Source organism: Amblyraja radiata, chromosome 15, assembly GCF_010909765.2.
Source record: "Amblyraja radiata isolate CabotCenter1 chromosome 15, sAmbRad1.1.pri, whole genome shotgun sequence".
NCBI classification, from domain to species: Eukaryota; Metazoa; Chordata; class Chondrichthyes; order Rajiformes; family Rajidae; genus Amblyraja; species Amblyraja radiata.
Genome location: NC_045970.1, coordinates 11583808 through 11610082, shown reverse-complemented (window position 1 = coordinate 11610082; position 26275 = coordinate 11583808). Strand labels below are relative to the sequence as shown.

At 43.4% G+C, this 26275-nt stretch overlaps 1 protein-coding gene across 1 annotated transcript in view; it reads right to left on the bottom strand.

Moving 5' to 3' along the window:
* cfap46 (cilia and flagella associated protein 46) overlaps positions 1-26275 on the bottom strand; it is a 219090-nt gene that overhangs the window by 178768 nt on the left and 14047 nt on the right. The window contains exons 4-9 of the mRNA XM_033034743.1: positions 15052-15116; positions 14607-14771; positions 13729-13852; positions 8461-8555; positions 5454-5597; positions 3543-3642 (exon numbers count right to left, since the gene is read on the bottom strand). Of these exons, the coding sequence (XP_032890634.1) occupies positions 3543-3642; positions 5454-5597; positions 8461-8555; positions 13729-13852; positions 14607-14771; positions 15052-15116 (693 nt within the window). The remainder of the gene's footprint in view (positions 1-3542; positions 3643-5453; positions 5598-8460; positions 8556-13728; positions 13853-14606; positions 14772-15051; positions 15117-26275) is intronic.

The window sequence follows — 26275 nt, the reverse complement described above, 5'->3', positions numbered from 1 at the left end:
GTGCTACCTTCTCTTGCATGGAAGAGGGAAAGATGTGGAACCATCCTTTAATTTGGGGGATATCCTTCTTACAGTATGTGCTGAAACAATGACAGTGTGGAAATGTGTCAGCCTCGATAACAATCTGCACGGGAGCACCTCAAGGCTGCGTACTCAGCCCCCTGCTGTACTCACTCTATACTCATGACTGTCATAGTGCAAACTCCATCATCAAGTTTGCTGACGACACCACTGTTGTGGGACGTATCACTTATGGGGACGAGTCAGAGTGTAGAAGAGAGATTGACCGACTGATGCACAGTAGAGAGCATGCTGACCGGTTGCATCATGGCTTGGTTTAGCAACTTGAGTGCCCAGGCGTGGAAAAGACTACAAAAAGTAGTGAACACTGCCCAGTCCATCACCGGCTCTGACCTCCCTACCATCGAGGGGATCTATCGCAGTCGCTGCCTCAAAAAGGCTGGCAGCATCATCAAGGACCCACACCATCCTGGCCACCCGCTATCTTCAGGTAGAAGGTACAGGAGCCTGAAGACTGCAACGTCCAGGTTCAGGAATAGCCCCTTCCCCACAGCCATCAGACTATTAAACTCAACTCAAACAAAACTCTGAACATTAATAGACCATTATCTGTTTATTGCACTTTATCTGTTTATTTATTCATGTGTGTATATATTTATATATTTGTATATGGACACACTGATCTGTTCTGTATTCATGCTTACTATATTCTGTTGTGCTGAAACAAAGCAAGAATTTCATTGTCCTATCTGGGACACATAAACTCTCTTGAATCTTGAAGCTTTGAGATAAGATTCAGATGTCCACGAAATGGAACAAGTGCAAACAGTGCAAGTATTTGAGTTTTAAGTCCTTATACGGATTGTTAAAAGTGATGAGTGAGGAAATATATAGCTGGTGATGAAATTTGATGATGTATTTGTTGACCTTGCCACAGTCATTAATGCACCTGCAGAACTGTCATTTAGGATGGACACCTTATATTGACTTCATTTGTTATTTTCTCCATTTGCTATTTGATTTTGTGCCTAAAGGGCCTCTGGTCCCCTGCAACTAGAAAAACTTGCCCAGAGGTTCTGTATTTGACTGCGTTTGGTGTTTCTTCCATGAAGTAAACAACGCCTCTCGAATGACTTTCACCACTGTTTACAAACTAGAAGTATTTCCCCTTTACAAGACTCAGTTCCTTTTAGAAATTACATAGTTTTATCAATAAAATTTTCAGGAGTTAATTCAATGATCCCACTTTTCAGAAGCAACAGAGTGCAGAACGATGGTTGAGTGCAGTACAATGGCAAAACGATGGTTGCTACCTTCTGAATCTTTAAGTCAGGCTCATCAATAAAAACAGAAACTACTGTAAGGTTACTGCAGCTCTCCAACTGACAATAATAAACAATTAAATATGTATTTCTCTGATTTACATCTTATAGATTAGTAATTGAAATTGAACTCTTCCCCCAGCTGAGCAGAAAATGATCAATACCCCAGCATTTTTAATTTCTGTGCTTGTGGGGCAAACTTTATCAAACTGGTATAGATAAAAAGCTTGCCCTGCAAACACTACTCTGTGTCTGTGCAAACATGTTCTGACATAATAATAATAATGTCTTTATTTATATAGCACATTTTTAGTCAACTTGCATTGACCCCAAAGTGCTTCACATAATTACATCCACACACACAGGCAAAGGTGGGTGAAGTGTCTTGCCCAAGGACACACACAGGCAAAGGTGGGTGAAGTGTCTTGCCCAAGGACACAACGACAGTATGCACTCCAAGCGGGATTCGAACCAGCTACCTTCCGGTTGCCAGCCGAACACTTAGCCCATTGTGCCATCTGTCGTCCGACATGAGAAAATTTAATAATTTCAGAAATGATAGCATGTCCAGTAGATATAAAATGATCATAAAATTATTAACGTTACAAAAGCTTACCAATAAAAGTAATAACCATCAAGATATTTCAATTCTATAACAAGTATACATTAAAGATTGTGCTTTTACGTTTGCATGCCTCAGTTTGCAAGGACTCAGATAGTCCATCTTGCAAAACCAACAGGTATTTAGCAGTGGTTGCAACATTAGAAGGAATTTAATGATTAACAAGACTAAGTGGAACCTGTTGGGTCCCAGTTCCACGGGAGGGCTGGTCCCCCAATGCAACCCATTCCCTAACGTAATATTCCACCATTCATCCGTTCCCACAATGCAACCCGTTCCCGCAACGCGAGATAGAGGAGGGGAGGGGGAGGAGGTGTGGGGCGGAGGGAGGGGGTGATGTGTGGCGGGGGTGTGTGGGGCGGGAGGGGAGGTTTGTATGTGGGCGGGAGTGGTTTGTGAGGGGGGAGGATGGATGTGGGAGGGGGAGGGGTGCTATGGGGGAAGGGAGTGGGGTGGGGGAGGGGGGGTGTGGGCAGGGTGTGGGGGGGGAGGGAGGATGTGGGAGGGGGAGAAGGGTGTGTGTGGGTGGGGTGTGTGTGGGGGAGGGGTGTGGGAGTGGTGTAGGAGGAATGGATGTGGGAGGGAGAGGGGTGGGGGGGAGGTTGTAGGGGGAGGGGTGTCTGTGGACGGGGGGTGCGGGTGGGGGAGGCATGTGTGGGCAGGGGGAGGGTTGTGTGGGCGGGGGGGTTGTGGGGTGGAGGGGGTTGTGTGGGCGGGATGTTTGTGGGAGGGGGGTGTGTGTGGGCTGGGGTGGTGTGTGGGTGGGGTGTTGTGGGGGGAGGGGGGGTGTGTGCGGGGGGGGAGGGGGGGAGAGAGCTTGGAGAAAGGAAGGGGGAAAAGCCAGGGGGGAGAGGAGGGTATCACATTGGAGGGGGGCAGGAACCAGTGAGGGGGACCAGAGGGGAAGGGGCTGGAGCTGGCGGTGCGCTGTTCGCTGGTCGTTCTCCGCCGGGATCAGAGTCTCTTCTTTCCATTTGGCGACATCGGCGACATCTCCGACTCCGCGTCACGCCGCTTCCGGTCCCTCCAAATATTGTGTCCGGTTGGAGACCTCCGCCAACAATCCTCAGCTGCAGTAAAGACACTATGGCGCATGAAGGGGTGGACCATCCCGCGGAGTGACAGGAGAAGGGACCAATCCGCGTGGCGCTGACTGGCAGGAAATCGATCTGCGCACGCGCGCTTTTTAAGATTTTTAAACCTCACTGACTTTTATCAATATAGCACCAATCAGAACAAAACTTGTTGCACTCGCAGCACAGGAGAACAGCGAGTGAGCTGACAAAAAATCTTAGCGCTATTGCGTACCGTTTTTGCGCACGTAGAAAATCCCCACAAACCGGAAGAGCGCAAGATCAGAGTTTTAGTTATGCATAGATAGAGCTCAAATTGTAAACAAAGAGACCTTCGCCATAAGTATATGAATGCAAATACTTCAAATACAATTATATGCAAATATGGTGAATACATCACTTCTATGATTATGTAACTGATCACACTTTTAACATTATTTTAGTTGAGTATATAGACAGTGTCAAATGTTGAATAATATAAATATTGGCATGTTTGTCACTTACTTTTAGCTCACGCATTTTGAGGTCATTAATACAATCTGCTGCGATCTCGGAATGTTTTACTTCTAACGCAAAGTGGGCCAACTCCAACAATAAAGATAACCTGGAGATAGTAAATCAAGATCGAGAGATCTATTAAGTTATGCTGGACTATATGTACATGGATTAGTCAAAAATGAAAACTGACCTTCCCTTGTAAATCAATGCATATTTAAGTATAGTTTTGATAAAATATGTGGTGAATAAATTATTGGATTAATTAATATTTATCATTCCCCTGTATTAAAGAAAATATTTTGGATGTATAAAGTACTAATGCTGATAGTAAAGTATTAACAACATGGAATGTCTGCTTTCAGCCAGTACAATAAATATCTACCCATGTTTTCCAAATTTTTTTTATCAATGTATGCATATGACTTACCTTTTATATCAATCTATTTTGTTCAGATATTACAATTTTTATTTACTTCTTTCAACCTTTGAATAAAGGAGTGTAAAACAAACAAAACTGCAGACCAGTTTCTTAACATCGTTAGTGGGAAAATATTAGAGGCCATTAGAACAATAGTAAAACGTTGATAATTTACAGGGTAAATAATAATCTTATTCCAATGGCAACAACTTGGCTCTTCTCACAGATTATGTGCAGTGATTCCATCACAACTACTCAAAATAGGAAGATTTTAAGTCTGCATAAGCAACAATATTCATTCATAATATCAATGAGTAGGATCATAATTCTTTCGCAGAATTATCAGGGGCTTTGGAATGAAAAAACATGTAACCTAGCTCAGGTTATGCAACTGCAGTCAAACTTGAAACAAATTTAAGATATTACCCTAAGAACTATTGCCAACTTGGATCTGACAAGAGTCTCAGTGAGACGGATGATATACAAGTTATCTGATGCCGACTGCCTTGACCCTCTTTTCAAATGTTATTTCATTAGCATTCTGAGTGTTCTACTCATTTCAGCAGTGTATTCACTTCAGCAGATTGTCACCATAGTCAATTTCTATTACTTCAATGCTGATCAATTTGTCTGCCACTATTTCTCAAATCATGGATTCAATTACTGAAATGCATCCTTTCCTTTGCTCTTCTTCCACAAACTTCAACTTTGGTAGGATTTGGCTTTTCCTAGATTCACATTAACTCTCTTTAGTCTTAACTGCCCATCCTTTCAACCTGGTTCCAGCTAATGTTCTTACCTTTCTTACATTTGTTTTAACATTAATTTTATTTATTTATAAATTTGTCAAATAGTCATTTGAAGCATTCCTTTGAAAACTCTCATTTCAAAAGGATTTCCTGGTAGGAACTACAAACTAGGAATTACAGACTTAATATGTAGGTCAGTGTGTTTCCTTTCCCATGTGGGTGTCAACACTCTAAATCACTGCTACTCCACCATCAAGTACACCCATCCATGTTCTCCAAAGATGCTGAGCTTGTTCCTTGTTTCTCAGTCATTACGTTTTGTTGTAGTGGATGGTTACAACTTACTTGTTTTCAAAGGCCACTCAAGAATTAATCTGTAGTTTTGGTTTGGCAATTCAGCAGCACACAACATTGTCAGCAAAATTATTTATTTTGAATTTTAGTTCACATCTCTAGATTAGGAGTCGAATTATTTCAGCTTTACACCTCCCTCTGTGAATGTTTTGAGTGAAGCAAAAATTATAAGGGCCTTGTGCAAGAGCCCAGTAAACTTAATTTAACCAGCTTAATATGGTTTTGCATGGATGGCTACACAGTAAGATACAACTTCATAATGAAAGTACAGAAATTTGTGTAATGACAAAAGTGGTAATTACTAAAAGTGGTATGTTACATTGTTTTAGTAAAGCAACATTACATGTGCCAATAGAAGCGATCACATGCATCTCAATTCAATGATATCAAACTTACCTTTCATGTTCGGTCAACTGGTCAGTTGACTGGGCAGTAGATGTTTGGGTATGAGATTCTGACGTTTCACGTGATCTTACGAGTTGATATACCTGATTCAGCTGAACTGCGAGGTTTTGTGATAAATCCTTAACTTTCAATTTACTAAAATGATAAAGTCAGATATTAGTTACTGAATTTTAAAACTGTGCAAATCTTTGCTCTTTTGTGACAATAATGTTAATAATTGTGCAAGAGTAAATACCAAGGTGTGAACTTTATAAAGTACCTGTACCTCAAGCAGCATGAAATATTAAAAATTATCTCTGAATTGTTTGTGTTGTGCCATTACAGTATAAGTTTACACGTCCAGAAGCGCAGTGGAATGAAAAGCTTGCACTCGTCCTCTATTTTAATATTCTTTTTCATTTTTCTGATGTTTGGGCATTGCTAGCATGACCAGCATTAATTGTGCACACTCAATTTCCCCAGAGAAATTTGTACTGAATGACATGCTACAATACAATGGTTATATTTCTATGAAACTCCACGTTGTAGAAAATAGCGTCATAAAAACTATTGTGTCAATAGGGAAAAGGAGGTTACATATTAGAGCATTTCACACTTGTAATAACATCTTTTATAGCGGACATGAATTTCCCTGGTCAATTCGTCCCTTCCCACCCAAACCACCCTCTCCCCTGGCACTTTCCCTTGCAACCACAGGAAATGTTACACTTGTCGCTTTACCTCCCCCCTCGACTCCATCCAAGGACCCAAGCAGTCTTTCCAGGTGCGGCAGAGGTTCACCTGCACCTCCTCCAACCTCATCTATTGCATCCGCTGTTCCAGGTGTCAACTGCTCTACATCGGTGAGACCAAGCGCAGGCTTGGCGATCGTTTTGCCCAACACCTTCGCTCAGTTCGCAATTACCAACCTGATGTCCCGGTGGCTCAGCAGTTCAACTCCCCCTCCCAGTCCGAATCAGACCTTTCTGTCCTGGGCCTCCTCCATGGCCAGAGTGAGGCCCACCGCAAATTGGAGGAGCAGCACCTCATATTTTGCTTAGGTAGTTTACACCCCAGTGGTATGAACATAATTCAATTTCAGGTAACCCTTGCTTTCTCTCTCCTTCTCCTCCCCTTCCCAGCTCTCCTACAGCCTTCTGTCTCCACCTCTTTCTTTCTTTTTCCCGCCCCACACCCCGCCCCCCACATCAGTCTGAAGGAGCGTCTCGACCCAAATCGTTACCTATTCCTTCGCTCCATAGATGCTGCCTCACCTGCTGAGTTTCCCCAGCATTTTTGTCTACCACATATTATATTATGTTTTTTTTCCACTGAAATTTCAAATTTTAAGTTTTTTAATAACTTTGTGTTTATTTTTGTTACTGCAAGCTAAAATTATTAAAAGTGGTATGTTACATTGTTTTAGTAAAGCAACATTACATGTGCCAATAGAAGCGATCACATGCAAATTTCAATGGTCACCCACACTGAAAGAAGCAATGTGTAATTAACAGAGACTATGGTGTCTGATTACACTGTAGCAATTCCATGGAAACTGTTTTTTCCCCCAAACCAGCTTTTTTCCTGTATGTTAATAAGCGAGTTTGGTATTCCGAAAAAAACAAGGAATCATGGGATTCGTCAAAGGTAATTCACCATAAAGAAAAAGCAAATTAAGTCTGACTGTAAAAACTGTGTATAAATTATTATCTTTATTCATGATTTACGTGTAAAAATATATTTAATCTGAAGAACGGGGATGCCAGGTAGCGGGTGAGCGGGGTGCATCAGTGGGAGAGAGGAGGCAGATACGAGTGGGAGACGGGGAGGAGGGAGACAGGACTGGCGGAGAGACATTCTTAGCATCTGCATGCACACAGACCCGCGCCTCATCCGCAGCCAGGAACGAACCCGGGTCCCCGGCGTCGCAAGCGCTGTCGAACTGCCACTGGTCCGTCCCCGTCTACCCTCTCCCCCGAGTGTCCCATCCCGGGGGTGGCCGGAGTTGTCCGGGGCAACCCCGGAGCCGAGGCGGTCCACAGCCAGCGCGGAGAAGAAGCATAAAGCAATACAAACTACATAATAATCTTAGCTTTTAACAAAGGAACAATAAATACAACTAATTCATAGTTTAGAAACATAGAAACATAGAAATAGGTGCAGGAGCGGGCCATTCAACCCTTCGACCCAGCACCGCCATTCATTGTGATCATGGCTGATCATCCCCAATCAATAACCCGTGCCTGTCTTCTCCCCATATCCCTTGATTCCACTAGCCCCTAGAGCTCTATCAAACTCTCTCTTAAATCCATCCGGTGATTTGGCCTCCACTGCCCTCTGTGGTAGGGAATTCCACAAATTCACAACTCTCTGGGTGAAAACGTTTTTTCTCGCCTCAGTCTTAAATGGCCTCCCCTTTATTCTAAGACTGTGGCCCCTGGTTCTGGACAAAACCTAAAGTTTGAAAGCAGAATTTTCTTACCTAGAAGAATCAAAGCTGGGAAAAACGGATGGAATGTGTCCACAGCTCCACAGCTTCCACTGCAATGTTTATGCAGAGCAACCTTTGACCCGACCATGCGCAGTCGGAATACTGAACTTGGTAATTTGTAAAGTAACTTTTAAGTAGTTCTTTCAATTCTGACAGAAATCGTGTTATAATCAATTTGGCCTGCATAATATAGTTTCCTAATACATCAAACGTGTTATGCCCAATTTGTATTACGAAAATATTATGAATCTGTGGAATTCTTTGCCACAGAAGGCTGTGGAGGTCGTCAGTGGATATTTTTACGGCAGAGATAGATAGATTCTTGATTAGTACAGGTGTCAGAGGATATGGGGAGAAGTCAGGAGAATGGGGTTAGGAGGGTGAGATAAATCAGCCACGATTGAATGGCGGAGTAGACTTGATGGGCCAAATGGCATAATTCTATTCCTATCTCTTAGGACATAGCAGAACATCTGTATTGTGTTTCATGATGGAAAATAAGTCAACTAGCCTAAATTAGATACTTACAATTTTATCCTCTGAATCTTGAAAATTGCCATGAGATAGATGGATTCTTTCACTTCTTTACTCACTTTATTAAAATCCACTAGGGAGTGTAAAACCTAAAGTCCAAAAGGCCAGTTTAAACAGATATTCTCAGAAGTAATTAAATTAATAAAGACCATATTTACACAGTATTTTCATGCTGAAGAAAGAAATCTCACCATTAGAATTCTGTAAACTCGTTATCTCCAAGTCATACCACTACAGAATCATTCAGCAGAACCATAGAATTGTTTACTTCAGTGCAAACTATTACATAAACAAAAACGCAGACCGAATTCCTTAACAAATGTTCCATGGAGTACTTTGCAGTGTCTTATAATTTTCCAGAAATTGAATGAATCTGGAAAAAAATTAATGATGTTTCCATCATAATATGTGAGTAACTTGTCTAAGTTTGATCACACATAGGTCATTCCTGAAATTTATGATATGACCTGATCACAACAGCAGGTTCCAGACATCATCAATGATGCAGCTTTATCGTTCTTTATCTGTATCTTTAGGAGTCTCCAGCATCAGCTAAGGTAATTGGCAGTGATTGAAGCCATGAATGTATTTTAAAAGGGAAATGCTCATTCCTTAAGCACCTGCTGGGAATTATTCTTCAGGCTTTAGATAAATGAAGGAAAAGGAAAGCAGGAACAAGAGGAACCACCTCAGTTTTCAACCCTAGTTCTGAACATCTTCGTCAAAAATTGGAAAGGAGGAGAAAGGTCATCTATGACCAGAAAGTTAGCAAATTAATCATGAAACATCAGTGACAGAAAATAGTCAGCGAGATCAGCTCTAGGGCTGCCACATGCAGAATCTGGATTGTTCCACAGCCAAGGTTTAATGACCTCACATGTTTCTTAACATGCTGTTTAAACTACTTAATGGTTTTTTAAATGTTGTAATAGTACCTGTCTCGACTACCTCCTCTGCCAGCTCGTTCCATACACCCACCACTCTTTGTGAAATAAGTTTACTCCTCAGGTTCCTATTAAATATGTCCACCTCTCATCTAAAACATGTGTCCTCTGGTTCTAGATTCCCCATGCTGTGGGTAAGAGGCTGCATTTACCTGATTAATTCCTCTCATGATTTTGTAAACCTCTATAAGATCACCCCTCATCCTCTGCGCTCCAAGGAATTGAGTCCTAGCCTGATCAACCTCTCCCTATAGCTCAGGCCCGAGTGTCCTGTCACCTCCTCTCTGCACCGTTTCCAGCTTGACAATGTCTTTCCTATAACAATGATGCCCAAAACTGAACACAATGCTCTAAATGTGGCCTCACCGGAATCTTATATAACTGCAATATGTACCGAAAGCCTTTATGACCACCCTATTTACCTGTGACATCATCAACGATGCTCGGCTGTCTGACGAATCTTATAGAATTTTTCGAGGATGTAACCAGTAGAGTGAATAAGGGAGAACCAGTGGATGTGTTATATCTGGTCTTTCAGAAGGCTTTCAACAAGGTCCCACATAAGAGATGAGTATACAAACTTAAAGCACATGGTATTGGGGGTTCAGTATTGATGTGGATAGAGAACTGGCTGGCAGACAGGAAGCAAAGAGTAAGAGTAAACGGGTCCTTTTCAGAATGGCCGGCAATGACTATTGGGGTACTGCAAGGCTCAGTGCTGGGACCCCAGCTATTTACAATATATATTAATGATTTGGACGAGGGAATTGAATGCAACATCTCCAAGTTTGCGGATGACACAAAGCTGGGGGGCAGTGTTAGCTGTGAAGAGGATGCTAGGAGGCTGCAAGGTGACTTGGATAGGCTGGGTGAGTGGGCAAATGTATGGCAGATGCAGTATAATGTGGATAAATGTGAGGTTATCCACTTTGGTAGCAAAAACAGGAAAGTAGACTATTATCTGAATGGCGGCCGATTAGGAAAAGGGTGGATGCAACGAGACCTGGGTGTCATGGTACACCAGTCATTGAAAGTAGGCATGCAGGTGCAGCAGGCAGTGAAGAAAGCGAATGGTATGTTAGCATTCATAGCAAAAGGATTTGAATATAGGAGCAGGGAGGTTCTACTGCAGTTGTACAGGGTCTTGGTGAGACCACACCTGAAGTATTGCGTACAGTTTTGGTCTCCTAATCTGAGGAAGGACATTCTTGCCATAGAGAAGGTTCACCAGACTGGTTCCTGGGATGTCAGGACTTTCATATGAAGAAAGACTTGATAGACTCGGCTTGTACTCGCTAGAATTTAGAAGATTGAGGGGGGGATCTTATAGAAACTTACAAAATTCTTAAGGGGTTGGACAGGCTAGATGCAGGAAGATTGTTCCCGATGTTGGGGAAGTCCAGAACAAGGGGTCACAGTTTAAGGATAAAGGGGAAATCTTTTAGGCCTGAGAAGAGAAAAACATTTTTTACACAGGGAGTGATGAATCTCTGGAATTCTCTGCCACAGAATGTAGTTGAGGCCAGTTAATTGGCTATATTTACGAGGGACTTAGATGTGGCCCTTGTGGCTAAAGGGATCAGGGGGTATGGAGAAAAGGCAGGTACAGGATACTGAGTTGGATGATCAGCCATGATCATATTGAATGGCGGTGCAGGCTCGAAGGGCCGAATGGCCTACTCCTGCACTTATTTTCTATGTTTCCATGTTTCTATGTGACACCACTTTCAAGGTACTATGTACCTGCACTCCTAGATCCCTCTGCAACACTTATCTCATTAAACCTGTAAAAACACCATGCTGTTAAAGGGTCTGTCCCACTTACGTGTCCTTGGCACGCAAATTACGCGACCTCATGGTCGCGTTGAGGCGCATGGGCATCGTATGGCCGCATGGGGCCCAACCCACTGAGGAGCGCGGAGGGGTATGGAGTTGCGCGCGACATCCGAAGTCGCGTAATTTGTGTGCCAAGGACACGTAAGTGGAACAGGCCCTTAAATCAATTATTTATAATGACCGGTACGTACTTGCAAATTCCTTCTCCTGATTTTCTATGTGTGTTGAATCTGAAAATGTGATCCAATTTGACAGCACTGCCATATCCATAAGCACAAATGAAAAATATACTAACATCCTTACCTATTTTGTGGATAGCACACACCAACTAAAAATGTATGCACACTTTATATGCAAGCAATTTTAGCCAAATCAGAACCCAGATTTCTAAGCATTCCAATTCTGCAGTTGCAAACTCTTATTATTCCACTTTAATAACAGGTAAAATGCATGCACACTTCTGTTCTTATAAATTTGGTGTAAAAGAAAATCAATAGGAAGGACATTGCTAAACTGGAAAAAGGTGCAAAATAGATTTAAGAGAATGTTATTAAATCTGCAGGGTTTGAGTTATAAGAAGCTGAAAGGCCAGGTCTTTTCCCCCCCTTAGTATAGGAAGCTGAGGGGTAACCTTATGGAGGTTTATATCATCACTAGACTAAGTGGGACCCATCGGTCCCCCAACGCAATATATTACCCAAAGCAATTTTCCACCACTCACCTATTCCCCCAACGCAATGGCAGGAGGGGGACGGCTTCAGGCGGGGCCTGTCGGGGGCTGGTGGGGGGTGTGTGGGGGAGGTGGGGTGTGTGAGGGAGGGGGGGTGTGTGGGAGGTGGGGTGTGTGAGGGAGGGGGGTGTGTGGGAGGTGGGGTGTGTGAGGGAGGGGGGGTGTGGGGGAGGGGGGATATGTGGGGAAAGGGGATGTGGGGAAGTCGGGGAGGGGGGGGTGAGGGAGGGGGGTTGTGGGGTTGTGGGGGAGGAGGGGTGTGGGGGACTGGGATGTCTGCGGGAGGGGGTGTGTGCGGGGGTGGGGAGGGGGAATGTGGGGGAGGGGGGTGTGTATTGGGGGGTTTGCGGGGGAGGAACACAGCCTGCCCCGCCCGCTAAACACAGCCTGCCCCGCCCGAGAACACAGCCCGCCCCCGCCTGCGGAACATAGCCCGCCCCCGTCCGCAGAACACAGCCCACACTCCACTGCTTCAGCTTTATTCTCAGCGGCTTCTGGACGGGCGGCTTCTGGATGGGTGGCTTCAGGACTTGCTCATGGACTCAGCCCCGCCTCTGGGACTTTATTGTCCAGCGGATGTCGGAAGGGGCGTTACCTTCATGATGACCGACAGGCGACAAGACCAATGTGCTGATCTCACGATTTTTTAAACCTTCATAACTTTTGTAATCTTCCACTGATCGGAACAAAACTTGGTGAGCTTGGAGCAGAGGAGATTGTTGAGTAAGGTGGCGAAAAATCCTAGCGAGATAGGGTACCAGTTTTGCGCAAATTTAAAAACAAAGCAGACCGAAAGTGGTCTAGATGAGTTTTAGTAACATCATAGATAAGGGGCCTAGACATGATGATAACCAGTATTTCCTCCAGTGTTTAGCAGCTGAAACTATATGTCATAGCCATTTAGCTTAACTCAGTATGTTATAATTATAACCAGTTACCTTTAAATTTTATCTGCCTGTAATTATGTGGGTGGGATGTATTACATAGTCGGAGGCGTGTTTGTGGCTGGGATTTTCAAGCAGACGGGCAAGTTTTTAGTTTAGTTCGGAGGAGGCATGGGGAAGGGACAGCTTTCGACCATGCACGAGCTTGACTACGAGTAAGATTAAAATGTACTTAAACAGGAAGAAGTTTGGATGAATATCTCACTGTTTTTACTACGACAATAAAGAAACTATTAATCAAGAGATTGTGTTTTGAAGATTTATCATTCGACGGCATTGAATGGCTCATGGAGAGCTCGCAAGCGTAAAGAAACTATCTCCTTACCCTTGTCTTCAACATAGTGGCTAGAGGAAAAGATTCCATGAACGATATAAAAATCTGCCACTACACTAAAGGCTTTAGGTTTAAGGTGAAAGGGGAAAAATTCAAAAGGGATCTGAGGCAACATTTTACACAGCGAGTGGTGTGTACATACAGAGCTTCCAGAGGCTATAATTACGACATTTAAAAGACACCAAGGCAGGTATATGGATTGTAAAGGTGTGAAAGGATATGACCCAAGCACAAGCAAGTGGAACCAGCTCATTTAGGCATCTTGGTTGGCATTGAATGGCCAAACCATCTGCTCCTGTGCCAGATATATCTATGAATCTATCATTTATATTTGGATAAACTGTAATGACAATGCAGTTGTATGTTTTAACTAAATATTTTGTTCTGTCACTGTAGATGATGCATATTTTGGCAATCACTTTGACCCTGAAAAATCTGCACCCTTTTTGAAATTTCAAAGTAAAAGCCATTTACCTGAATAGAAAATAACTTTGGGTACATATGTGGAACTTTCATTTGAATAAAACTTGCTGCAGAATTTGAAAAGGGTATTGCATCTTGTACTCTCCCATCGTCCAAATAACATTGAATTAGTGTTCTGAAATATTTGAATTATTTTGTTAGAAAATATAGTGGGGCATAATGAGCAACATTTGTTTTGAATTTAAATAATTATTTTAAATCTAAAGCCTTGCTCTTACACTGACTTGGCAAAAGCCTGAACACTCATTCTCCAAGTTCACTGTTCATAAGTAGGGCACCTAAGCTTAAATTTTCCTTATTCTAGTCCAAGAACACCAGGATCTATCATAGCTTACCAATCACAGCCAGAGTTGACATCAATGAAGCCAGCACCAAATGACAATCGACCATGGCAGTTTCATATGACTCAGTAACACAGAGTAACAACTTTGGTGTCTAAACTAGTGGAAGAGTCATAGTCATCATCTTCCAGCGTTGGATCACCAAAACAATTGTACTTCCAAGGATGCTCTTAGTCATAAATCAGCTAACAGTCAACTTACTGGACTCAGATGGTCCCATGAGATGGGTTTAAATCCCACTGTTACAACTGGGGTAATTAAATTTAAAGTAATAAACTTCAATAAATTAATGGAATAATAGTAATTATGAAACTACCAGATCTCCAAGACTAAGCCCATGTATAAAAACTATACTTTTAATTTATTAAAAGCAAGTATAAAAATTATATAAAAGCAAAACCCCCTTTTATTAAAAGTCAATGCCAGAGATATTCTTTCTACAGTAATAAAGTTATGTTTTTTTCAGATTGCTGACATATTTTGCAGTTAAATACATAGTTTTATAATGAAAGAAAATAAATAACTTACATCATTAATTGAGCCCTCCATTCATAATCCAAATCTTCAGCAGCTTCCAACGCTTTTATTACTTCAGAAAGGCTTGAGATCACATGGGTAAAGAAGCCTGGTTTTAAAAATTGTCTTATTATCGTCCAATATATGACAGATGCATTGTAAATTAGAAAATAGTATCTGTAAAAGAAGTAATCTTTTTAATTTCCGCATTGACAACCTAGCTATTTAGAATAGCACATCCAACTGATCAAAATATGTTAACATCACATTATTTTTCCAATTTTATTTCAGTTTTGTTTCTTTAAATCCAGGCATAATACATCAGCAATGTAAGAGAAACATATTTAGATTCCTTTAGCTTTAGACTTTTATTTTGAGATAATGTTATAGGTTTTGTACAACTGAATGACTATTTTTATTACAATTATAAATGTAACATATTCAATAGCTGTTGTACCTGCTTTCCTTTCTTGCATTTTTTATGGTCTCAAGAATGTACCGTACAGCTTTATTTAAGTCATTCTGTAAACAAAAGCATGCAGTTAGTTTTTTTCAAGAAAAGGAATATAGACACAGGAAACAAAATTATTTCCCCATGCATTTACATCACTCCAATTATATAAACCATTAAGCACGGAAAGAGAAAATGTTGGAAATACGCAAAACTGATATCTCATAAATAAGAAACAGATAAAACTTAATCAACCTCTCGTAAATTTCCTAAATATTTGCATATTATCAAATTATGTCTGCTGTATTAAATAATCGGCATTCATTTCAGCCCTTAAGTTTGAAAATGTTTACTATAGGTTTATAACCACTATTCAAGGCCTTTCACACATAACTCGCAACCATAAAATAACATTCAAATTGATTCCTTGTAATTGAAATAAAACTGAGAGTGAATTTTAAACCTCACCCAACTACTAGTATATCTGTGCCAGTAGAAGATAAAACTTCACCAAATCTCAAATCGAAACCCAAATATTAGGTGTGGGTTGGCTACTAAGTAGTTTGATAAGCCTGGGAACCTCAAATGTAATTATTTTCATAGTTTTAACTGCGGTGTTGAGATATACAGCACCTCAGGAGATGAATGTCAAACTTGGAGTAGGAGATAATTGATCTTACAACATTGTTTGTAGTCCAAGATGTGAAGAGGTGCTTCCCAGCCTCCAGTCTTCCAATCTTTCTGTCTCCTAATCTTACCTTTCCTTGGATCAGATTCCCCGGTATACAATTACCTCCCATAGGGATTGGAAATTTCACACCCCAACACTAAGCATCCATTGCCTTATTTAATTAACTGGATCTGACCAACAGCTGAAAAAAAACATAATTATTTTCACTTTAATATCTATATTACTAAAAGTCTGATCTTGACCAGTTCCTGTTGTTCTATATATTGATTTTACAAAAAATGCTGCCACTTGAGGCTGTGATTTTTGGCTATCTTACTCAGAGTTCCCCTCCGCTGCGCAGGACAAGAGGATTTTTCCCATCGATTAAAAATAAAAGAGTTATTAGTGTTTAAAAAATGTTGAGATTCTCTCTCCTGAAGGCCACGCCCCTTCCGGAGGGACTATAAAACCCGGAAATGTGGAGGTGCCTCGGTTAGTCTCTGCAAGATGGGGGTGCGAGAGGTCGCAATTCTCAGTCTGAGCTGTGAATAACACTGAACACATGTCTACTAAACTGTGAGTGGTTTTATTGACCTGTCAGAGCCCTTAATGTGGTTTGAAAATATAGTTTGGAAATGCTAAAACTGTGTTGCCTTTGGTTTGGAAATGCTAAAGCTGTGTTGCCTTTGGTTTGGAAATGCTAAAGCTGTGTTGCCTTTGGTTTGGAAGTGCTAAAGCTGTGTTGCCTTTGGTTTGGAAGTGCTAAAGCTGTGTTGCTTTTGGTTTGAAAATGCTAAAGCTGTGTTGCCTTTGGTTTGGAAGTGCTAAAGCTGTGTTGCCTTTGGTTTGGAAGTGCTAAAGCTGTGTTGCTTTTGGTTTGGAAGTGCTAAAGCTGTGTTGCCTTTGGTTTGGAAGTGCAAAAGCTGTGTTGCCTAATTAAAGTTGCCTTGCCTAATTAAAGTTGCCTTCTATATAATTAAAATTCTAATCTTGACCACTTCCTGTTTGTGCTCTATATTGATTTTAGAAAAAATGCTATCACGTACGGCTGTGATTTTTGGCCATCTTACTCAGAGTCCCCCTCCGCTGTGCAGGAAAAGAGGATTTTTCCCATCGATGAAAAATAAAAGAGTTATTAGTGTTTAAAAAATGTTGAAATTCTCTCTCTTGTCAATCACGCCATGGAGGCCACGCCACTTCTGGTGGAAGGTGGAGGGACTATAAAACCCAGAAGTATGGGCGTGGCTCAGTCTCTGCAAGATGGAGGAAGGTGAGGTCACGACTCGCTGTCTTTAGTGGCCTTGCACCCTGCTTGACATGGTATGAAACTGCACTTGAATTTGGTGGCCTTGCACCCTGCTTGAAGTGGTAAGAAACTGCACTTGAATATGGTGGCCTTGCACCCTGCTTGAAATGGAATTTCAAGGAATAGACGTGAGTCAACTGCCAGCCCACCAGCCGTGAGTGAGTGAGCTGCCAGCACAACAGGCTTGAGTGACTGAGCCACCAGCCCAATAATCCATTCGGTCCACAATGTCCATACTAGCCCTCTGGAAACCAGTCCCTTCAGCCCACAACACCCATGCTAGCGCTCCAGAAAGCTCCCCCCCCCCCTCCCCACTGGCCACCAATATTGGAATTGGTGGAGAGGTGGAATATTGCATTGGGGGACCAGCTCTCCCGTGTGATGCTGGGACCCAATGGGTCCCACTTAGTCTAGTACATTTTAAAAATCGATATCAGCTTCACAGCATAAATATATAGTATGATCAAGAAGCAATTAGACTGTTCGAAGTTCCCTTTGTGCAGAAAAGGGGAGTTTTTCTGACCTACCTTAAGACACAGAATGTTGAAATAACTCAGGGAGGGTTAGGTAACATCTGTGCAATGTCTTGGCTTGAGAGCTTGCAATTGGACTGATTTGCGATTTTGTAGGCAACTGCCGGCGACTGTCATAGTCGTAGCAGGTTGCCGATAAACCGGTGACAACCCATGTCATCCTGGCGACAACCTACGACAGCACCTACGTCAGGAGAAGTCAAGCTACGCTCATTGGCGTCAAACCCACTGTCGCCCCAAATTTTTCCAACATGTTGAAAATTTAGCAGTGACCAGAAAGACGCTATGACTTTTTGTTGCAACATTAATGTGGGGAATGATGGGCAGAACAAACCTGGTGGGGAGGGGGTGAAAGGAATATGAAAAGTGGGCAAAGGGAAAATAAAACCAAGGGGGACAGTGTGGGTATAGAGTAGAATACAGAGAGAGTGTGCAGAATCATTAGGCCATAACGTCATATACACAAAACAGACTCTTCAGTCCAACTAATCTATGTAATCTATGTGAACATTGACTTCTATAACTTCAAATAGCCCTCTATCCCCCCCCTTCCCAGTTCTCCCACCTGTCTTACTGCCTCCGACTAAATTCTATCTTTGTCCCACCCCCTCCCCTGACATCAGTCTGAAAAAGGATCTCGATCCGAAACATCACCCATTCCTTCTCTCCAGAGATGCTGCCTGTCCCACTGAGTTACTCTAGCGTTTTGTGTCCACTTTGGATTAAAACCAGCATCTGCAGTTCTTTCTTACATATAATCCATGTCAACCATGATACCTCATCTAAGCTAGTCTCATTTGGCCGATATCCCTCTAACTAACCTGAAATTGGAAAATCCAATGTTTATACATTGACCAAACAGAATATGAAATATTGTTCTTCTACTTTGCATATTGCCGCAATGGAGAAGATCAAGGATACACAGGCCAGTGTAGCAGTGGGAAGGAGAGTTGAAATTACATTCAACCAGTAGAATGTGACTGCGGTGAACTGGTGACTGTGGACAGAGTGCAGATGCTCCACAAAACAGTCATCTTGTCTAGCATGGTTTCTTCAGTGTATAACATGTAGAAGTAGGAAATCAGAAGGGCAATAGACAATAGGTGCAGGAGTAGGCCATTCGGCCCTTTAAGCCAGCACCGCCATTCACTGTGATCATGGCTGATCATCCACAATCAGTGCCCCGTTCCTGCCTTCTCCCCATATCCCTTGCCTCCACTACCTTTAAGAGCTCTATCTAAATCTCTCTTGAAAGCATCCAAAGAATTGGCCTCAACTGCTTTCTGAGGCAGAGAATTCCACAGATTCACAAGTCTCTGGGTGAAAAAGTTTTTCCTCATCTCTGTGCTAAATGGCCTACCCCTTATTCTTAAATTGTGGCCCCTGGTTCTGGACTCCCCCAAAATCAGGAACATGTTTCCTGCCTCGAGCATGTCCAATCCCTTAATAATCTTACGTTTCAATACGATCCCCTCTCATCCTTCTAAATTCCAGTATATGCAAGCCCAGTCGCTCCATTCTTTCAACATATGATAATAATAATAATAATAAATTTTATTTAATGGGCGCCTTTCAGACATCTCAAGGACACCTTACATAGTAATCGGAATAAAAACATATAATCGGAATAGAACAGGTAAAAAAGACATCACAGAGACACAAATTAAAAACAGAATTCAATCCAAAAACAGAAAATCAAAAACACAGTGTGAAGAGAGAGCAGCGGCAGCCAAAGCGCGCCAGCGTCCACTCTCTCTTCACGGCAGCCATCTTGGACACAGACCTACAGGACTACAATTAGACAAAAAAATCATCCCCCCACAGTGGAAAGCACTGTGGGGGAAGGCACAATGTCCAGTCCCCACCCCGTGTTCACCCCAAAGTCAGGCCTATTGAGGCCACCGCAATTGCCTCTACGGAGGCCCGATGTCCCTGGCCGTTCTCACCGGGTGGTCTTGCCCCGGCGTCGGGAGAGTCCTTTCGGCGGCTGGGCCACCTTGAACGGCCGCTTCCTGGTTGGAGCCCGCGGCTGCCGAAGCCGACAAGGCCGCGCCGGTTTGGAGCTCCCAGGCTCCCGATGACAAAGTCGGCACCGCCTCTCCGCACTGCCGCCTCTCCGCACGCCGCCTCTCAGCACTGCCGCCTCTCCGCACTGCCGCCTCTCCACACGCCGCCTCTCCACACGCCGCCTCTCCACACGCCGCCCGCACCGCTCCGCAGACCCGCAGCCCGGAGATGTTGCTCTCGGCGGTCCAGCTCGCCAGAGCTCCAGCGCGTCGCTCCAGCGCGGCGACCCAGGCAGGGCATCGCCCGCTCCACTCTGCTCCGCTCCAGCGCTCCAACGCTGTGCCGCCGCCGAGGCCGAGGTGCTGGGCGGTCTCCGCCAGGAAACGGTGCTCCAAGCCCGCAGGTAGGCCACGAGGACGGGTCGACGGGCAGCCCGGAGAAAAGGCTGCCACACCGACCAGGTAGGGACCTAGAAATAAAGTTACACCTACCCCCCCACATTAAAAGACCATATCCCCTACAAACAAAAAAACAGGACTCACTAAGAACTATAAAAAAAAACGAATTTAAAACGGACGGCTGCTGGCTAGCAGCCGTTCACCAAGATGGCTCCTCCTCCTGTGATAGTCCCGCCATCCCGGGAATTAACCTTGTAAACCTACGCTACACTCCCTCTATGGCAAGAATGTCCATCCTCACATTTGGAGACCAAAACTGCACACAATACTCCAGGTGTGGTCTCACTAGGGCCATGTACAACTGTAGAAGGACCTCTTTGCTCCTATTCTCAACTCCTCTTGTTATGAAGGCCAACATGCCATTAGCTTTCTTCACTGCCTCCTGTACCTGCATGCTTTCAGTGACTGATGAACAAGGACACCCAGATCCCATTGTACTGCCCCTTTTCCTAACGACACCATTCAGATAATAATCTGCCTTCCTGTTTTTGCTACAAAAGTGGATAACTTCACATTTATCCACATTAAACTACATCTGCCATACATCTGCCCACTCACCCAACCTGTCCAAGTCACCCTGTATCCTCACAGCATCCTCCTCACAGTTCACACTGCCACCCAGCTTTGTGTCATCTGCAAATTTGCTAATGTTACTCTTAATCCCTTCGTCTAAATTATGAATGTATTTTGTAAATAGCTGCGGTCCCAGCACCAAACCTTGCGGTACCCCACTAGTCACTGCCTGCCATTCTGAAAAGGACCCGTTAATCCCAACTCTTTGTTTCCTGTCTGCCAACCAATTTTCTATCCATGTCAGTAGCCTACCCCCAATACCATGTGCTCTAATTTTGCCCACTAATCTCCTATGTGGGACCTTATCAAAGGCCTTCTGAAAGTCCAGGTATACTACATCCATTGGCTCTCCCTTGTCCAATTTCCGAGTTACATCCTCAAAAAATTCCAGAAGATCAGTCAAGCATGATTTACCCTTCGTAATTCCACGCTAACTCGGACCAATCGTGTTACTGCTATCCAAATGTGCTGCTATTTCATCTTTTATAATTGACTCCAGCTTCTTCCCCACCACCGATGTCAGGCTAACTGGTCTATAATTCCTTTTTCTCTCTCCCTCCTTTCTTAAAAAGTGCGATAACATTAGCTACCCTCCAATCATCAGGAACTGATCCTGAATCTATAGAACATTGGAAAATGATTACCAACGCGTCCATGATTTCTAGAGCCATTTCCTTAAGTACCCTGGGATGCAGACCATCAGGCCCTGGAGATTTATCAGCCTTCAGTCTACCCAACACAATTTCCTGCCGAATGTGAATTTTCTTCAGTTCCTCTGTCACCCTAGGTCCTCTGGCCACTAGTATATCTGGGAGATTATTTATGTCTTCCTTAGAGAAGACAGAATCAAAGTACCTGTTCAACTCATCTGCCATTTCCTTGTTCCCCATAATAAATGCACCTGTTTCTGTCGTCAAGGGACCCACATTTGTCTTAACTAATTTTTTCCTCTTCACATACCTGAAGAAGCTTTTACTATCCTCCTTTATATTCTTCGCTAGCTTACCTTTGTACCTCATCTTTTCTCCCCGTATTGCCTTTTAAATTAACTTCTTTGCTCTTTAAAATTTTCCCAGTCCTCTGGCTTCCCACTCATCTCTGCTATGTCATATTTCTTCTATTTTATTTTTATACTGTCCTTGAGTTCCGTTGTCAGCCACGTTCGCCTCTTACTTCCCTTAGAATCTTTCTTCCTCTTTGGAATGAACTGATCCTGCACCTTTTGTATTATTCCCAGAAATACCTGCCATTGTTGTTCCACTGTCATCCCTGCTAGTCGCTTTCCAGTCAACTTTGGCCAGCTCCTCCCTCATGCCTCCATAGTCCCCTATACTCAACTGTAATACTGACACTTCCGATTTTCCCTTCTCCCTCTCAAATTGTAGATTAAAACTTATCATATTATGGTCACTACCTCCTAATGGCTCCTTGACCTTGAGTTCCCTTATCACATCCGGTTCATTACACAACACTAAATTGCCTTCTCCCTGGTAGGCTCCAGTACAAGCTGCTCTGAGAATCCATCTCGGAGGCACTCCACAAACTCCCTTTCCTGGGTTCAGTACCAACCTAATTTTCCCAGTCTACCTGCATGTTGAAATCTCCCATAACCACCGTAGCATTACCTTTGCGACATGCCAATTTTAACTCTTGATTCAACTTGCACCCTTTATCCAGGCAACCATTTGGGGGTCTGTAGATAACTCCCATTAGGGTATTTTTACCCTTACAATTCCTCAGTTCTATCTATACTGACTCTACCTTTTCTGATTAGATGTCACCCCTCGCAAGGGACTGAATTTAATTCCTTACCAACAGAGCTACCTCACCCCTCTCCCCACCTGTATGACTTTTCGATAGGACGTATACCCCTGAATATTCAGTTCCCAGCCCTTGTCCTCTTGCAGCCATGTCTCTGTAATTCCCACAACATCATACTTGCCAATTTCTAACTGAGCCTCAAGCTCATCGATTTTATTTCTTATACTTCGTGCATTCATATACAACACTTTAACTTTGGTATTAACCTCCCCTCTCACACCGCTCACAATTGGCCCTGATCTTACTCTCTTATTCCTTCTCGAACTTTCCTTCCCATTAATTCAGGAGTCTTTTGCAACTTTTCCTGTACTCACTTCCCCTTTAACTCCATCTTTATACACCCAATTTGTCAACCCCTCGCCCCTCTATTTAGTTTAAAACCACACGTGTAGCACTAGCAAACTTGCCTGCCAGAACGTTGGTCCCCCTCCAGTTAAGGTGTAACCCGTCCCTTTTGTACCGGTCACCCCTACCCTTGACAAAAAGAGACCAGGAGATAGCTCTGTCAGGTAGCATTAAGGACAACCCCAAGATATTTTATAAATACATAAAGGCGAAAAGGGTAACTAGAGAGAGAGTGGGACCCCTCAGGAATCAAAGCTGTCAACTCTGTGTGGAGCCACAGGAGATGGGCAAGGTCCTCAATTAGTATTTCTCCTGTGTAATTACCGAGGAGAAAGACAGAAGGACAGAGGAACTTAAGGCAGTCAATGGAAGTAGGTTGAGAGCAATCAGTGTTACGGTTGAAGAGATGCTGAAAGTAGTATCGTGTATGAGGGTAGACAAATCTCCAGCGCCTGATCATATATATACGAGGACATTGTGGGAAACTAGAGAGGAAATAGAGGGAGCCCTGGTTGAAATTTACGAGTCGTCGTTAAATACAGGAGAGGTGCCGGAAGACTGGAGGGTTGGAAATGTTGTCTTCTTCTTGCATGCACACCCTAAAGTTGTGGCGTGCCCACACTAAAGTTGTAGGTCAAGGGTAGACATCCAGGCCAGGACAGCATCAGTTACTGGCTGGGTGGCTTTGATGCCACCAGGGAAAAGGCTCAGTGAGCAGTCATTCATGATGTGTGGGATGGTCTGGTCTGGATGTCCGCGGTCGCAAGCAGTCTGTCATCCCTCACTTATGCAGGTGATGGGCTGTTCTTGCATGAAGGGTGCGGATTTTGTTCAGGGTTAGCCATTGCTTGCAATGGAGGTCAAAACCCAGTGGTTTCACTGTAGGGTCTGTGATGACCTCTCCGTTGTTGGTGTTGGCTTCTTTCCAGGCTCTGCGCCACTCAGTCTTGGTGTCAAAGTCTTCCAGGGATGTGACTGAAGACCAGAAGGGTTTGCGGGACTTCAGGCACATGTTGGGCAGATAATTCGTCAGCATGGATGGGAAGGTCAGGGTTAACCTCGATGGTGCACAAATCTTTCAACATCCTCTCCCTTCTGCGAATGCTGGGAGGGGCGATATGAGAGAGGATAGGGAGCCACTGCAAAGGTGTTGACTTAAGCGTCCCTGTGATGACCCGCATTGCAGAGTGAAGGACAGTGTCAACTCGTTTGGTCTAGCAGATGTTAGCCCAAGCTGTTGGGCAAAACTCGGCTGTTGAGTAGACTACGGCTAAGCTTGCGATACGGGGAGAGTGTGCATTGGATCCCCAGCTGTTGCCTGCAAGTTTCCTGATGATGTTGACCTTTGCTTTCAGTTTATCAACCACCCTCTTCAGGTGTTCACGATAGGTGGGGGTGCGATTCAGGGTGACTCCGAGGTACTTGGGGAATTCTTCATTCTTCACCAGCTTACCACAAAAGGACACACGGAGCTTTGCATTGGCGAGTCGATTGCTGAGGTGAAAGGTAGTGTTGTCTTAGATTGCAGATGTTGTGCCTCTATTCACGAAGGGCTGCAGGGATAATACTGGGAACTATAGGCCAGTGAGCTTGACATCTGTAGTAGGAAAGTTACTGGAGAATATTCTGAGGGATAGGATATACAGGCATTTTGACACACAAGTGCTGATTCGGGATCATCGGCATGGTATTGTACGTGGGAGGTCGTGTCTCACAAATCTGATTGAGTTTTTTGAAGACGTGACCAAAAAGATCGATGAGGGCAGAGCTGTAGATGTTGTATATATGGATTTCAGTAAAGATTTCAATAAGGTTCCTCATGGTCGGCTGCTCTGGAAGGTTAGATCGCATTGGGTCCAAGCTGAATCAGTGAGATTTTATTGCTGTAATATGATTTTTTTCTCTAAGACTGAAGAATGAAATGTGTCCAATTTGGACATCTATATTCAGCAATATTCCAGTCAGTAGCAGCAATCCAAATAGAGAATGTATGGAATAAGGCTTTTTGATTTCTATCCAAAGATGTGCCTTCAATGGACAAAACAATTAATTCCTCCAGCAACAAGATTCAATGATACGTTATTGCCACATGTACCTCGGTACAGTGAAATGCTTTATTTTGCATACAACCCAGTAAAATCATATAGCAGACCTCACCTGGGCACTTCACAAGTGTCACCACGTTTTGGTGCTGACAACGTTACAAAGGTTTACCAAACAGTCCTATTTACTGCCTGCCACCACACGTGGCAGCAGCCCCCGCCCTTCCCCCCTCCTCTCACCCACCATTCTTGGCACCCTCCCCCACTGGGTCCCCTCTTTGTTCTTGGTGGCCCTCCTCGCTCTCCGACAGCCCTCCATGCTCTTTGTGAACTCTCCAACGTCCCTCCTTGCTCTCCTCCGACTGCCTTTCTTGCTCTCCTCCGACTGCCTTTCTTGCTCTCCGACGGCCTTCCTCGCTTTGACAACACTCCGACGGCTCTCCTTGCTCTCTAACAGCATACCCTCTAGTTTTAGATTCCTCGACCATGGGGTAAAAACCAACACCTAGTCTGTGCCCCTCTTATGTACTTCTGGAAGGTCACCCCTCAGCTTCCTAAGTTACTGGGAAAAAAGACCCATCCTCTCCTTATACATTAACTCAAACCTGGTTGCATCCTTCCAAATCTATTTTGCATCCTTTCCAATTTAATGCCATCCTTCCTATGGCAGGTCTTAGGTTTTATCATTACACTGTACAACTGTAAAACAACATCCCAACTCCTGTAATCAATACATGACCAATGAAGGCAAGTGTGCCAAATGCCTTCTTCACCATACTGTCTACCTGTCCTGCCAAATTTATAGATCTATGTTTCCGCACCCAATGTCTCACCTTTATCTGAATTAATCGCCACCTGTCATTCTTCAGCCTATTGGCTCAGTTAATCAAGATCCTGTTGCAATGTTAGATAATATTCTTCACTAACAGATAATATTCTTATACCAACAATTTAAGCATGAGTCCTCAACTTACAAACAATGGCACCTACATTCACAAAGAAATGTTAATATGAGTTATGAACAATGGAGTTAGCACAGATCTCTGAGGCAAACCACTTGACACAGGCCTCTTCTCTGAAAATCAACCTTCTACCAAAATCTACCAACCCATTGTGACCAATTTGTCTGATCTGCAGCAAAAGTTACAAGAAATTTTCAATTAACTTTAGATGTTCCTCATTATTATTGATGAAGAGATCATTAGTTTTTTGGAGATACTTCACATTTCCAAATGCAAATCATGAGCTATTTTTATGACCTGGGCTTCATTTATATAAAAAGCTGGTATATTTTTTATATCAGCGATGGCAGCCTCACCAACGGTCTGCCTGCCTTTTCGTCTTTCTTGTTATTTTTAGTGTGTTTGAAAAGTTTGTGTTAATTTTCTCTGGTTTGTTTTATGTGGGGGTTGGAGGAGGGGGTCGGGGGAAACTTTTTTCTCAATCTCTTACCTTGCCGGAAATGCTTAAGAACA